The sequence below is a fragment of the Rhipicephalus microplus genome, chromosome 1 (genome assembly GCF_043290135.1).
Source record: "Rhipicephalus microplus isolate Deutch F79 chromosome 1, USDA_Rmic, whole genome shotgun sequence".
NCBI classification, from domain to species: domain Eukaryota; kingdom Metazoa; phylum Arthropoda; class Arachnida; order Ixodida; family Ixodidae; genus Rhipicephalus; species Rhipicephalus microplus.
Window position 1 is genome coordinate 90,592,009 of NC_134700.1, and position 15,938 is coordinate 90,607,946.

Here is a 15,938-nt window from a genome sequence, read left to right on the forward strand (position 1 = left end):
TAAGAAACATAAGCCATGCGCAGCTGCTGTACATTCGATGGCTAACTTTTCCACGAGCCACCATTGATGACAGGCTTGTCCGAAATTCTTTCACACTCAGTGCGTACGAGGTGCATGCTTAGGCTGCGATGGAAACACTGAAAAAATAATTTATTGACATGAGTGGCATGTGTCTCTTAGAAAAAGTGAATTTGCCAGTATATTTAAAATGATTTGGAACAATGTGTCTTAAAACAAGCAGGACGTACACAAACTAGAGATGTTACATGCATACTTTCTTGATCTTCTTGACAAACACAGTTGCAACCTTATGAAAGAAAATGCAATTTCCACATTGCAGATGTGTCAAAACCATGCTTGAATTGCACTTGTAGATAGTGCGTTGAAAGCAAATTCAATGATACCACAACACATACATGATGGTATGCGCTTTCATCAAGTATCCATTGCAGGTAACCTATATTATTGAACATGAATTCGATTTCAAATACAACTAATGTAGCTGTTTTCTGGCTGCTCACACTGGGACGATTATACTTGTAATGTCAGAAATTGTTGTCACTAAATTACTATTGTGGGCTGCCAAATGATGGTCATCAGTTTCAATGATTCTGGTTGGCTAAAATGCCAGTACCCCTCACTCAAGCACCACAAGCTGTCAATGCAAAAAAAAAAAAAAAAACATATGAGGCACCCATCTTGAACCACACACCATCCCAATAAAGCATGCAAGCTTCTGCAACAATCTCTGGAAACCAGAATCTTGGAAGCTATTGACCCTGATTTAGCAATAAGAATTAATGAAACTGATTTCCGAATTTGTATAATTTCTTCAGTGCCAATAGCTTGAAAACTTGCAGTCTATATTTATTATACTCAAATAAATATGATGTCCAATTTTATATTTTAACAGCAATATGTGCATGACTTATGCATGCTTACCATGATTTATAACATTATCGGGAGTTTCCAGTGATAAATAAAATATTCATTCTGCACATACCACAGATTCGGTCAACATCTGTAGGGCATGCCTAGAAAGTTTACTTTATCCAATATACTGTTAAGCTTGTCATCAATCAGAAAATTTATTGGAGGTGGTGCTATAAACTATTCTTAATGTTCATACGCGTAAAAGTGTTTTGCAAAGTTTCAACACCAAGGTTGGACGAGGTGTGTTAAAGACTTAATAAACCAAATCGAAACACAAGCATAGTGGAAGCAAGCAAAGTAAAATCGATGGTGCTCGAACGCGTGGACTTATGACTGAATTAGTGCTCGCACAGTAATGTAAAGCAATTCAACCAAATTTAGCCATAAAATATTCATTCTAAAATACGGTTCTAGGTAAACAAATGGCTTAAAATGCACGGATTCAGGCCGCATGAGACAACCTATGTTGCTGGTGTATACCAAAAGTTGGAATTTTACTTAACAAGCTGCATGAACACTTAAGTGCAAGTGCAACCTTTGCGAGCCCTACCTAAGACGATGCGACACGCTGCACACGAACACGCATCAACTCGAGTATCACGGTAGTTTATAAAGACCCGTGCTGGTGCGGATGCACCCACAGGCATACATGCGGCCACTTGCCAGAAAAAAACTTCTCTGATAGTAGTCATAATGTATAACGATACTGTAGCTGTTTAAAATCAAATGTACAGCAATGAAAATGCCTTAGACACGTTCACTTCAATAGCGCACAATATGAACAGGCATAAATGCCTACGGCTAACAAATGCCCCAGAATTAATAAACAAAAATAGTGGTCACTCACGAGCACAGCCCCCCCCCCCCCCCCCTCCAACACCACTGCCAACAGAGGCGGACAGCCGTCACAACTCTGCTCGAATCAGCCGCCGGATTCCTGCTACGCGTGCATGCTTCACACTCCATACAAAATAAAAAACTTGTCCGCGCTTAACTTCGCACAACTTTGCCTTTACACTGCTGAAGTACTACAGAAAAGCTGTGTCTCTACGTAAACAAAAGCCCAGCTATTGTGCACATGGTAGGAAAAACGTGGTGAACGCAGTGATAACATAGCGCCGGCAGCAGCAGTGTGATACATACCTTGCGAGTGCTCCATGATACGAACCCACACATCTTCGCTTGAGTATAGCGCATCTTCGTAATCAGCAGTACTGGCAGAACACAAAACACGAACACAAAGCGCAAGCACACTTTTAAAACATGAGCAAATCGACTCAAACCCGCTCCTTCGAGAGGCGACTGAGCGGCGGGCAAACACGTCCAGACAAATAAAATTTTTCTAGCCCCACAGGCACACACCGCGTTTGTGCATCTTAATTTCTTAATGCTGACTAGAAAGCTCGATTATTACATTTAAATATGTAAAACTATGTAAAAATATATACTACCTAAATATGTGAAGCGAATAATATTTTGATTTTAAAGAAAGAAAGAAACTTAGAAAACACCTTGCATATATTGCATAGACAATCGAGACTTCATCCCCGAATTCTACCAAAAGTTCTAGAAAATAACTTTTAGTAAACGTTTTGAAAAAGACTTCTTGTAAAGAATGTTTTCTCAACGTCTTCTGAAAAACTTCCTTTGAAGAATGTTTATTCAACATCAAATAATATACCTAGATGTACGCATACCCTTCTAATCGTTTCAAGTAGTTTATACGACGTTGCGTGTTTCTTGGGTTGGTCCTTTGGCTGATTGAACTCTAATATTGTCCTAATACTATTAGTCATTATTTTTGTAAATATTTTGTAGAGAACGGAGAGTAAGCTAATCGGCCTGCAATTTTTCAAGTCCTTGATGTCTCCTTTCTTATGGACTAAGATGATGTTGGCGTTCTTTCAAGATTCTGGTACCCTTCCCGTCAACAGACACTTTGTATATAAGGTGGCTAATTTTTCTAACACAATTTCTCCGCCATCTTTCAAGAGGTTCGTTGTTACTTTATCCTCACCAGCGGCTTTGCCTCTTTTCATTCCTTCTAGGGCTTTCTTTACTTTCCATGTTGTTACCGGTAGAATGTCGGCTTCTTCCAGTCCAGTGTTGTTTCTGACAATATCACCTTGTTTCTTTTGACTTCTGTAGTGCTCTCTGTAAGACTCCTCCACCATCTCAACTATGCTATCCATATTGGTTGTGGCATTGCCTTCCTTGTTCCTCAATGCATACATCTGAATTTTGCTTATGCACAAGTCTGCCTTCGCAGCCTTTAGACTTCGGCCGCTTTTTACAGCCTGCTGAATGCATTCCATGTTATACCGCCTGATGTCGGCTACTTTACGCCCATTGATTAACTTCGAAAGCTCCACTAGCTTTATTTCTTCGGTTGCATTTGAGGCTTTCATCGTTTGTCATCTCTTAACAAAATTTTTTGTCTTCTGAGATAGTTTGCCAGTTTCCCGTCTGGCGACTGAACCTTCAACTTTCATTGCACACTCTTTGATGGTATTAATAATATTATCGTTCATTGTGTCAACGTTAACGTTGGTTATCTAATCTAGTGCCTCGAATCAATTCTGAAGCCAACCTCTGAATTCCTGTATTTTTCATTTCACTGCCAGTTCGTTAAGTGGTTTCTTGCATATCAGTTCTTGTCTTTGTTTTTTTAAATCTAGGTGTATACGAGCTCTTACCATTCTACGGTCACTGCATCTAATCTTGCCAACTACTTCTACATCCTGTACAATGCTTGAGTGTGCGCACGGAATGAAGTCAATTTCATTTTTAGTTTTGTCATTAGGACTTTGCCACGTCCAATTATGGTTAGCCTGTTTTCTGAAAGAAGTATTCATAATCCGTAAATTATTGCGTTCTGCGAACTCTACTAATAACTCCCTTCTGGCAATTCTGAAGCGAATACTATATTTCCCCACTGCATAGTCTCTGGCCTGTTTCTTGCCTACTTTGGCATTAAAGTCGCACATAAGAACAGTATACTGTGTCTTTACTTTATTAATGGCTGACTCTACGTCTTCATAAAAGCGTTCGACCAAATGATCATCATGGCTTGATGTAGGCGCGCAGGTCTGTACCACCTTCATCTTATACCTTTTCTTAAACTTAATTATATTACTTGCCACCCTCTCACTGATGCCATAGTATTCTTCTATGTTTCCAGCGATATTCTTGTGTATGAGAAACCCCACTCCTTGTTCTTTTCTGTCAACTAATTCACGGTAGCACTGGACGTGTCCATTCTTCAGCACTGTATAAGCCTCATGTGACATTCTAACTTCGCTGAGCCCTGTTGCATCCCATTTACCACCCTCTAATTCCTCGAATAGCACAGCTATAGACTAGCCTCACTAGATAGAATTCTAGTGTTGAAAGTAGCCATGTTCAGGTTCCAATGACGGCCTGTCCGTACCCAGGTATTCTTAGGTCAGACCTGTGACGCAGCAGAGGATGCCAAAAAATGCCTACTCCCAAAACCTGGTTAGAAAACATCAATGATAATGACTTACAGCTAGAGCAAATAGCGGATTCTACCACACTGGCCTCTTTCTGATAAATAAGTACTCTATTTCATCAGAAAGAATAAGGGTGACATCATGACGCACTGACGCTGCGGGGAGCAGGGAATATGCTGCCTGCGTATCATTGCTGTGCTGCGGTAAAGCATGTTTTTTCCGCAGGCGCACACTTTAGTTAATCAGAAAACCGGTTTTCTCCCCCCCCCCCTTTTTTATGCATTGATAGCAACAAGGCTTGCCGTTTCTGCCCGGTTTTGTGGCAAAATGGGGCTGGGTGTTGCTGAATAACAAAAACCTTGAAGCCACAAACTGGCAGGCACAGCAAATAACCACCTCCTGATTACTTTCAGTTATTCAAAGTTTCTTGCATCCCAGTTTTTGTGTGTAGTTACTTCAAACATCAGCTTTACTTGAAGGTTTTTTGCAGTCTAAGTGACTTTCAAATAATGAGCTTTAGCTGTACATAAATTGACTTCACTTAGAAACACATCGACTTTCTTCAGCAAGTGTCTTGGCACTCTTTGGCCATACTTGACCTTTGTGCCTAAACATTCCATGCATCAATCAATGAATGGTGCCGTCGTTTCTTTCGCAGGGGAGTTCAGTGAGAGCGACATAGCACGCAGCCTGCTGTTCATGATCAGCAATGACATAGGCCAGATCGCCAGCCTGTACGCACTCATGCACGGCCTCGATAGAGCCTATTTTGGAGGCTACTTTCTGCGTGGGCACCCCCTCAGCATGCACACCATCTCCTTCGCCATCAACTATTGGAGCAAGGTGGGCTTTCCCTAGAGTCAAGAATTCAGTTGCTCCTGTCTTTCTGTACCAGGGCCCACTAGGAGTGTTGAGGGGGTTTCAAGGACACCCCTTGAAATTTTTTTACGACTTGACTTTTCTAGTGATACAAGGTATTTAAACGCCTTTACATTGACCACCTGTTGCCAAAGTTACCCGTTCCACACATTACCGCCCAGTGAAAAAAAATTCCGCGCACAGCCCTGCTTATAGCGTGCTTTGGTTTTTATGATTGTTATTTGATCTGCATTGTCACATTTTACTTTTTGTCTCTTTTTTATTTCTCTGTGACCAACCATCTAATTTCCGAAGATCAACTGTATCCCTCGACCTGTCCAAAATGCGGAATATAACATGATCCACTTAGCTCACTAGCATTCTTACAATGATGCAAACCCTTTAGCACATTGCGTGACTATATGTGCTGAAAATTACCTTAGCTTAGGGATGGGTAAATTTCAGGCTTGGGGCAAACTTGAAGTGAATGGTGATCTGGTGGAATAATTCTTAATCGAATAGTTGTGTGTACATGGTGTTTCATTAAAAAAAGAAAAAAACGAGTATTTTTGTCATGATGCAACTAACTTGCACAATGTTTTCAAGAATTTGAACTGGGCATGTGCGAATGTCACTTTTTGGCTCTAAGCAAAGCTGTAGCAACCTTGAAAATTTCGCTACTTTTCAAAAGTGCATGTTATAAGTAGTAAAATACATTATATTTTATAATTGACTATACTTAGAACATATAAGTCTATATAACACACTTTTAAACTCAGATACGGCAATTGATCAAGGTGAAGGCAATATAAACCTCGTAGGTAATATTTACTCTTGAAGTGTGTCCCTCGTGGCAAAGGGGATTTTTTCCAAATAGGTGGTTTCATGGCATAGTGCCGCCTGAAGTGAAACCAACTTAGAGGAAAGTTGCAAAACTTGGAAGTGTTCAATAACATTAATCCATGCTACTTGAGCAACAGTGGCAAATGTAGGGCCAAAGATAAAACAAAGACACATACAACATATCCCTTCCTTCCTTGGTCCTCTCTTTTGTGCTGTTGTTCAGTCACCATGCATTTCGACCAATACCATCCTACTTCAATTTAAGTTGGATTGAATTCCAATACTGTAATATTTGTTTTAACATTCGAAGAACTTAAATGTGGGTCCATGCCTACTTTAGCTTTTTGCATGTTAATTTTCATTAGGTGCACCACTATGCTCTGCTTGGGCAATTCAGTAAACTTATTTCTTTGAAATTCATCTGCTAAATTACCTACTTAGCAAAGTGATGTCATAAGGGAATTGCAGGGTATTCTCCATTGACCCATATTCCTTACTGTTCTTAATGCAGGTCTCTGAAAACGTTCTCTAAACATTTGGTAAATTGGGGATGATGCAGTGAGCCTTGAAAAGAACAAGAAAGCTGAGCGGGTCAGAGAACAAACGAGTGTTGAGGACCACTTAGTTGAAATCAAGAAGAAGAAATGGACATGGGCCGGGCACGTAGCACGTAGGCAAAGTAACAGCTGGTATTAAGTGTAACTGACAAAGGCAAATGTGCCAGGATGAGACTGAAAGTTGGGTGGGCAGATAAGATTGGCTCATTCAAGCCCAATGTACTTTACAAAGTATACTTCCGTTTTTGGGGATAGAAAACAGAATATTCTGATCTTGCTCATTACAATTGAGGACACCAAAAGTTCCAGCAAAATATTCTCAATTTGGCATATTCGCTTGGTTATAATTTTTTCTGTTCCATAAGTCACTGAAGTTTAGAAAAACTAGGGACAGTCAAATACAGTATATAACAAAATAGTACCTGCAAATTGCAAGAAGCTTATAGAGAGCATAGTATTGCTCTAAGGTGTAATAAAATGTGGATGTACTTTGCAGAGTACGACAGGACTTTGTCGGAGCATGCGTGCGCCTACTGTTGTGCGTTGCCACAAAGAATAAATTAGTTTTTTTTTTGTTGTTTTTTTGAAGAATGTTGTTTTTTTGGTCATTCAATACCCGAGAGGCTGTGACAGATGTCGCTGTGAATATAGAAGAGCTTGTTGATCTTTTCATTGTTGCTTCAAACTCTAACATAGAAACTTAGGAGAAGGAGGGGAATGATGATGGTACGAATGGACGCTCTTTGCCAATGGTGAATATGGAATGATACAAACATAGTGAATATAATTTTTTATTTTATCCAGGAAACCAGTTTTGTTTTTTCAACGCCAAAGACGAGCATAGTTGCTATGCTATCGAATCACGCCACAGTAACAGTATGCCCTGTAACCTGATGGCTATCCACTAAAAAGAAGGAAAAGGTGTTGTGCCACTGCCAACCCTTTTTAGCAACTGTAACAGTGGCATTGAAGGGGCACAGCTCTATGATCAAGTTGTAAAATTAACTACAGAGTTTTTCTATCTGAAAAAAAGTGGAGGCAGCTCCTATTTACCCAGATGATCGAAATGGCTACAGACAATCATACAGGGTCTGTTACAGCACTGGAGGTTTCAGAAGATCCTCTGTGCATTGACTATTGTCCTTTAGTCATATAATAAGTATCGAGACATTCATTGAGGCTTGTTTTTCGGCTATCAGAAGTATCAAGAGTTCTCATGCATTAACTGCGCTTGCTGTTCAAACAGGTTATGCATCACCTGTTGGAATTTGGAGCACAATTGTTGGAAACGACAGCAGAATTGTTTGCTTGGGATCATACAAAGCAAGAACTGCATCTGACGATGACAATATCTTTGGTGCAACGAGTGCTCGGTCGTATTTGCTATTCCAGGTCGGAGTGCTGTCTTTGTCCAACAAACGGTGAAGGGGTTCCTTAGCCTCTGCTTTCCTTTTTGGAAATTGGCTATAAAAATTAATGAGACCAAGAAAAAACTGTAGTTCTTTGATGACGGCGTTGGTGTATCCCAGATCGCGGTCACTTTGTTTGTTGAAAGATGGATGCCCATAGCATCAATCACATGACCCAAAAACTCAATGCTAATCTTGAAGAATTTTTCGCATATTTCTTTGTTCACCCGCAGACGTGCTCTCTATAGCCGGGTGAGCACCGCCTCTTGGTGTTTTGCGTGCTCTTCTGGCGTGTCTCCTGATATTAATTTTAAGATATGATCGAGATAACATTTGATGTCTGGTACTCCTGTTAACAGCATGTCCATGGTGCGCTGAAACAACTATGGCGCTACTTAAATGCCCTACTAAAGTCTGCACATTTTAAGTAAGCCTTTCATGGTGTTTACAGTCAGGACTTCAGCTGATGCATCATCCACAACAAGCTGTTGATAAACTTTAGCAACATTCAGCTTCATGAATAGTTTGCTTGGCCTCAGCATTGCTAGCATTTAATCAGTTTTGGGCAAAGGATAGACGCTGCTTTTATCGGCTTTGTTCACCGTGCTGCAGTAATCACCACACAAGCGTACAGAACTGTGTCGCTTTCTCACGACTATAATCGGGGTTGCCTATGTAGAGGACTGTACTGGCTCCCATACACCATGCTTAACAAGCCTGTCTATCTCGGCTGCCACATCATCTCAAAGGGCAAACGATACTGCTCTGCTCTTCAAAAACACTGATTGTGCTCCATTTTTTTAGATCAATGTGCACTGAGGCTTTAGTAAATTTTTGAAGATCGTTTGCTAAGACCTCTTAGAAACATTGAACCATTGGTGACTCATCATATACATTTTTGATTCCTTGAATTTTAATTCCCAAGGCCTTCAACCAACTTCTTTCGAGTAGACTACTGCCTTGCTTGTTCACCACTAATAAAGGCAGCTTTGCACACCTTTCTTGGAAACGCACTTCAACTATTGCTTTTACCAGCATCTCAAGTGGCTCTTATGTTCAAGTCACAAGCTGTGCTCCAGCACTGACTAGCGGGATTTTACTTGCACGTTCTTCAATCGCTTGCCACGTTTTTTGACTAACTAGTGAGTGAGATGCTCCTGAGTCTACTTCCATCTGAACCTCTTTCCCTTGAATCAGCACAGTGGTAATAAACTTTTCTGACTCATGGGCTTCATAAACAGAGCACAGCTCTTCCACTTTGTGTAACAGTGTGTTTGCCTTACCTCGCTTTTGGGCAAAATTTTTTCCTGGCTTCAGTTCCGCAGTTGGATTATGACTTGATGGTGATTCTCTTCTGGAGTGAGAAGTTCTAGAGATTCGGCCTCTTGTCTTGTAATAGTGAAAAGCCTCATAACAAAATTCACAAGTTTTATAACTGTGCTCACCATTGCAGCAGTAGCAGCTGGTTCTTTAGAACACGTTTCGTGAACGGTCGCATCGCCACTGCAGTTCGCTTCACTGAGGCTGTGTGCCCTGATTTCTCGTTGCTATCATTGGCTTGCTTCCGCTGTCACGGCCATGTTGAATGCCACAGTGAATGTTGGGTTCTTTTCTGCGGGTAGGCGCTGGGGCACAGCCTGGTTGCTGATGCCGAAGAGGAAATGATCTTGCGTCATCTCGTCCATAGGATGCTTGTTGTCTCCCGAAGCCACAGTTTTCAGTCAATCTTCTCAGCGCTGTCACATAATCTGCAATGCTCTCGCCTTGTGCTTGGTTACGCTTGTAAAATAAAAATCTACCATACAGCACTGACTGTTCCAGATGCATGTGTTCTCAGACCGCTTTCTTGATCATTTCGTAAACAGTCGGCCTTTTGGGCTTCGCCAACGTCATGATGAGACTGTACGTTTCTTCTCTACAGGAGCTGAATAAAACTGCCTGCTTTTTTTCACCTTTGGAAAGCTTGTTGGCTCTTCGCAGCACATTTCAAGACGCTTTAAATACTCGCCCCATGATGCCCCGATGCCACTAACTGCCATTGCATTGCACATCTTGTTCGGGCCTGCGCTGGTCTGCTGCCTGTCTTCGTCACCAACTGTAATGGACATGAATCGGAGCCAGATGCTCAGCAACAGAACAAGAGATTTATTGCGCGTTCCAAATAATAGCAGCATACAAGTGATGTCATTAACACGTGGCTCGTGTGCGTATTAACTGAGAGTGGCTTCTAATGCCTCATTTTAACCCACGCGATGTGGGATATTTATCTGTTTCTTGGGTTATAAGCAGGTGCAAAAAACTCTGCTGTGGCTGCGCCCGTGTTCTATGCTTGCCAGAGAAAGAAAAGGTTGATATACTTCGGTTTTCTCGCACACAGCTAAAAAAAAACTAGCAAGCAACAGATACCAGATCCAGTGACAAGGCGATATGCAGGCACAAGCAAGATACACTGTCATGAAGTGCCTTCATTAAAACTTTGTCACTTCCATTGAAGTTCTGTCCTGACGTAACAGAGAGGATGCTTTTCCTGCATGCTGAGCATGATCAGCTTCAATATTGCACATGAAATTCAATGATGAATATCTCAATTCACGTGCAATATTCACTATTTATAAAAAGTGAACATGCCACAAATCGGCATGCTCAATAAATTCATAAAATTGACCACTGCTTCCAAATGACTTATTAAAAAGTCACCTAATTAGTTTTGTTAATAGTTGTGTTAATGGTATTTTAGTTTTAGTAAGGTATTTTCACCTTGACGTATATTTTCTGTGAGAAAACGACGGGAGCCTTACTATCATAGAATATTTATAAAGATGTATTTTCCGAAAAAAAAAAAACACCTTGTATCTGTATACACGCACACACATTCATGCACACACACACACACACCTTTGCACACATGCGCTGAGGGCAGTATGCATGGCTCTTTTCTGTCAGTCTTTCCTCAGTCTTTCATGAATCTTTTTTTTTTATATCAACACTGCTTATGTCTACTTGACGCGACCACATTTCCTTTTGCCATGGGGTGTTCTGCTTCGTCTCTGACATATCGGCACACGTCTGCATTGCGACGCAGTGAAGCCTCCTGATAGGGTCCGTGGCTTTTTTGTAGTGTTGCGCTGCTGATATGATAAGCGCTTATCCAGAAGACAACGTAGCTCGGTTACTTTTCTCTCTGAGAAGGAAGAGTGGAGGGCAGCCGGGTTAAGGAAGAAGCAGTGCACTTGACCTCTCTTGGGCGAGTGATAATGTAATGGCAGTGTTGGCTCTCTTGTGCAGCCCTTCATTTCTTTGTTTGCGTGTGCGTAGGGCAAAGTGCGAGCGTCGTTCCTGCGACACGAAGGCTACCTGGGTGCCATCGGCGCTTTTCTTAAAGGGGCCAGTGAATACGGTACGTTGTACTGCCTTTGAATGTATTTTTCTTGCAAACCAACATGCAACACACCTGCGTTGTAAGCCTCGACAAGAACAAAGCATGTCAACCCATACTGCTGTTTGAACTGTATTTAATGTGCCTATCGACACTATCCCACTAGGAGTCTTTTTAAATAAATAAATCAGATAGATTGACCGGTTAAATTAAACTTGTAAAATAGCTTCACATGCCACCATCACCAGCAGCAGCAGTGGCAGCATGTTGTCTGTATTCCGTTTGCGCTTTTGCCAACTAGTATACATCTTTCTATTGGCACTACTGTGAGAGAGCATAGGCAAAGATTGCTCATTGTATATACATTAAAAAGACTCATTCGTTAAAACATCAATATGTGCTACAGGTTTGATGTAATATTTTTGTTTACAATATTTTATCCAATGTCGTAAGTTCCACTTTAAGTGAAGTGTTTGGTGTTACAATGCACATCTTCCATTAGTACTCCAAGTCTATACTGATGTATATTAACTGCTGCAAGATGGCTCAGTTTGGAGTGTTGTGTGTGGTTACTGGTGACCTTGTACAGACTAATATAATTCTAGATTTACAGTGAAGTTTTTGAGAGCATTCTTATTACTCGCCTGTGTTTCAGGCACCGAGAACTGCTCATGGAGCGAGAACTATGCGGGCAGCTCTGGCCTGCAGAGCCCCATACCTGCCCAGCTGTCTCAGCATAACAGTACCATGGTGAGTGCCCTTCAGGTTAATCAACGTACGTAGTACATCTATTAACATAGTGGTAAATGTGTTACCTAACTATACTTCATGAAACAGCTGTAAGGGTTTCAAAAAGTTGGCAGATAGTTGAGTTTGTTCATTTTACCTGTCTAAAGGTGTAGCACAGAGAAAATAAGAAGACGCACGGAAGAAGACGGATCCTGCGTCTTGGGCCTGCACATCCTGTCATTTTTCTTGTTCTGTAATGAAGAAGACTTGCCACAAAAACAATTGCTTGTAGTGTTTACTGTCCAGCACATGTGTGAGGGGTGAGCCAGACTACTGGCATGTGAAAGCCAGAAACAGTGTTTACCCCTTTTAAAGCTTGCATGGTCATTTCATTGAATTGTAGTGCCCCTTGAAGCCACTTGCTTCAAGACATACAGGTAGCAACCCTTACACTTACTCACTGCTGAGAACCCATATTAACTGGCCCTTTGTTATCATTTCAAACTGGCAAAGTATTGTACAGACAATACCTTTCTGTACACCTTTCTGTACACCGTTCTGGTGCACAATGTCTGTGTGTCACATAATTAAGTCACACTACTAAAGCAAGTTTTTTCACGTTGCATGTAATTAAAGGCTGCATACAGCTTTTATTGAACAAAATGCTGTGGGAGTTCTACAAAAGGACAGTGCACATTTGAAAACCCAGTAAAAACCAAAATGATTGAGAAAAATGTGTGCATATAGAACATCACTATTGCCGAGCTGCATTTTATCCCAATGACACCATTTCAGAATAATTTGGTGGCCTCCTATGGCAAGAGGAATCTTGCTTAAGCTAACTGTATTTGTTGATAACTGAAAAAAGCTTTGCGCAAACAAATAGGTTTGGAAAGAAAATTGTTGAAGTTAGCACATTGTGTTCTCGCCTGCTTACGTCTCTGTCTGTTAGTGCTCAATATGTCTTTCAGTTCCGTTTACAAACATACCCGAAAATGGCAATGCTAAAAAATGTAATGTGTGTACATTGTTATCACATATCCTGACTGTGTTATGAAATTATCTTTTCACCGTGAAATAAAATTAGCTCAAAGTTGACACCCATCCTGTTTTTCTTTGTCCTTGTTCAATTTGAACTGCATAATTTCTCCAGTTATGAATCCTCTGGGAATTGCTGTTGCTACATTTCAGATTACTCCCTCTTTCTTGTAGCAATGTAAACTTTTGCAAGTAGCTACATTGTTACGGTTCACTGCTAGTGCACACATTGTTTGCATTGAGATGCTCGCCTGCGCACAGATCGACCAGTTGGAGATGGACCGGTTTGAGTGGCAGCTGGTGTACTGCCCACTGCTTGCGGATCCTGCACGTTACCTGGCTGACACTGTGGACCTGACTCAGGATGCCGAGGCTCGCCGCTACTGGCTCCAATGCTTCCAGGAGGCCATTGACAAGGTATGTTCTAAATATGACTGAGAAAACTGAGAATGAGCAGATATGAAGCTGGCTTACAATGCACTCGTTCCATTCATTTATTCAGTAGACTCTCATTACATCAAACCTGAAGAGACCGGGGAAATTTCTTTCTTCCTTCAGGAGTTTTGGTTACTGATAGGTGTATTGGGTTACAACGTTGTAGTAGAAAACCTGTAATATCAGAAGTAGTTGTTCCATTGAAGCAGCAATCCCATTTGGGAGATTTTCATTTAGTGAGAGTCTACTGTATATATCATGCAGGTTTCAACAGAGGCATTGTCTGAGTTTGGTCAAATACACAAGCCAATACAAAATAGGTTAACAGTCAAAAACATCATGACATAAAAGTACAGCAAGGTGGTGATACAAGTAAGTACGAAATATTGATCCCAGATGTTAGGTTAGAAAATAATAATATAATCCAGGAGAAATTATTTAAAAAATACAAGATGATAATCATGCATCATGAAATGCAATAAGGGAAATGCAATAAAAATTACGTGTACACAGTATATGTGGGATACTCCTATTGCAAAAATTGCAGCTATACACTAGGACAACTGCACATAACAGAAATAAACATTAAGCAATAACCTCAAGTTGCTGTAAAAAAAAAATTTTTATGATTTATGAGGACAAAGATATGTGTTAAGCATTATCAGTGAACTGTTTCGGCAGATACGGGCAAAAGAGTACTTAAATCTTTTACTAAGATTTAAAAAAAAAAAAATTTGTAAGGTTCACTATTATGGAAGAACTGCAAGAAAGTTGTGGCAGTTTAAATGCCCCTAGACTGTTCCTAGAATATTTAGGCTTGTGAAAATAATAATAAAATTTAGGTTCGAAGTGAATTTGAAAAAAATAGTGATTTTGGTTGAATAATTTTGAACAAAATAGAGTGTGTATCACATGTAAAGAAAAATTAGCATATTTGTCATGGCCCAACTACCCTGCACAATGTTTTTGTTTAAACTTAAACAAAGACTGTGCAAGTGCCATTTTTTTTTTGTTTTTTTGTTGTTGATATGAAGTGGAAACAACCTAGAATAGCAGCAGGATTTGACTTTAGGTAGAATGCAAGTGTTAATTTGTAAAATATGTAACGTTTTAAAATTTACTGTACTCTGAGCATATAAGCCGGTATAACAAGCCTATAAACTTGAAAAACAATGAATTGATGTGATGGCAATGTGTTGTTTGAACTTTGAGGTGGGGTCTCAACGCAGTGCGAATTTCTTTTGAGTAGGTGTTTTCACGGCTTAACATCATTTTACTGCAGTGAAACCACCTTTACAAAGAACACAAGCGGAGTTTTCTTTATTTATTCGTTTATCTTGAATACATTAAGAATTTCAGTAATTCAGATTCGAATTGTAGTGAATTCAAATACAGTAGTACTTGTTTGAGTATTCGAAGCATGTGAATATATGCTTAAGCTTGAGAATATTACATATTTTTCAGTCACAGTTTTGTTCTGGAAAAGCTTCTTCGGGAGATCTGAAACAATACATTTATTCTTTAAATTTAACTGAACTATCATTGTTTTATAGCAGTGGGGCATGACTCCAAATTTCTATATTTATGGAAGCAAATGATTTATTTGTGAGGACCCTGGATAGACCTCTGGTGTTGAAGGCCTGAGCTTTGCTACTCGGCACTAGCATGTCAGGGTACTTTTGTGATGTGTGTGAGCTCTTTGTAGCGTGCAAAAGTTCGTTTTCTGAGGATGCTGTTTTCTGTTTTGTCTCCCAATCTAACTGATGAAAATTTTAGAGAAGTCAATGCCTCTGGTGCTCTTACTGCCTATGTGAGCCTAACGATAATATGGCTCATGCATAGCTGGGTACGAGAAAAAAAATACACTGTGAAAAATTTTGAGTGATAGTAAAAGAAATTTGTATTCTATGTACAAAACACTTTTTACGAAAGATCCCACAAGCAAAATGCACTTGTAGCATACATGTGTTATTAGAATGCTGAAGATATGATTGACAGACAGTAGTTATTAAGCTATATAATGGCACTGGACTATAGGGGCCTTCAGTCCCTGAATGAAAAAGATCTTATATCTATGGTCAACACCTGTATTACAAGAGGCAATGTTGGCACTAAGCAATTTCCAAATGGTGAGTTACCGTATTTACTCGATTCTACCGCGCCCTCGATTGTAACGCGCACCCGGTTTCCACGACGAAAAAAAAAAAAAGTAAGACATCGATTGCAATGCGCACCTATTTTTCTTGTTGGCCCGCATGATCACACCACTCGGGAAAACGCCTCCTTT

The 15,938-nt window shown here is 40.3% G+C and overlaps 1 protein-coding gene across 2 annotated transcripts in view; it reads left to right on the forward strand.

The window, feature by feature from the left end:
* Positions 1 to 15,938, forward strand: part of LOC119178513 (4'-phosphopantetheine phosphatase) — a 181,740-nt gene that overhangs the window by 127,724 nt on the left and 38,078 nt on the right. For both annotated transcript variants that reach the window (XR_012889254.1, XM_037429719.2), the window contains exons 7-10: positions 5,065 to 5,249; positions 11,389 to 11,470; positions 12,105 to 12,199; positions 13,478 to 13,633. Coding sequence is in view for 1 of the 2 variants with exons in the window: in XM_037429719.2 (XP_037285616.2) it covers positions 5,065 to 5,249; positions 11,389 to 11,470; positions 12,105 to 12,199; positions 13,478 to 13,633 (518 nt within the window). In the remaining variant the exon portion in view is untranslated. The remainder of the gene's footprint in view (positions 1 to 5,064; positions 5,250 to 11,388; positions 11,471 to 12,104; positions 12,200 to 13,477; positions 13,634 to 15,938) is intronic.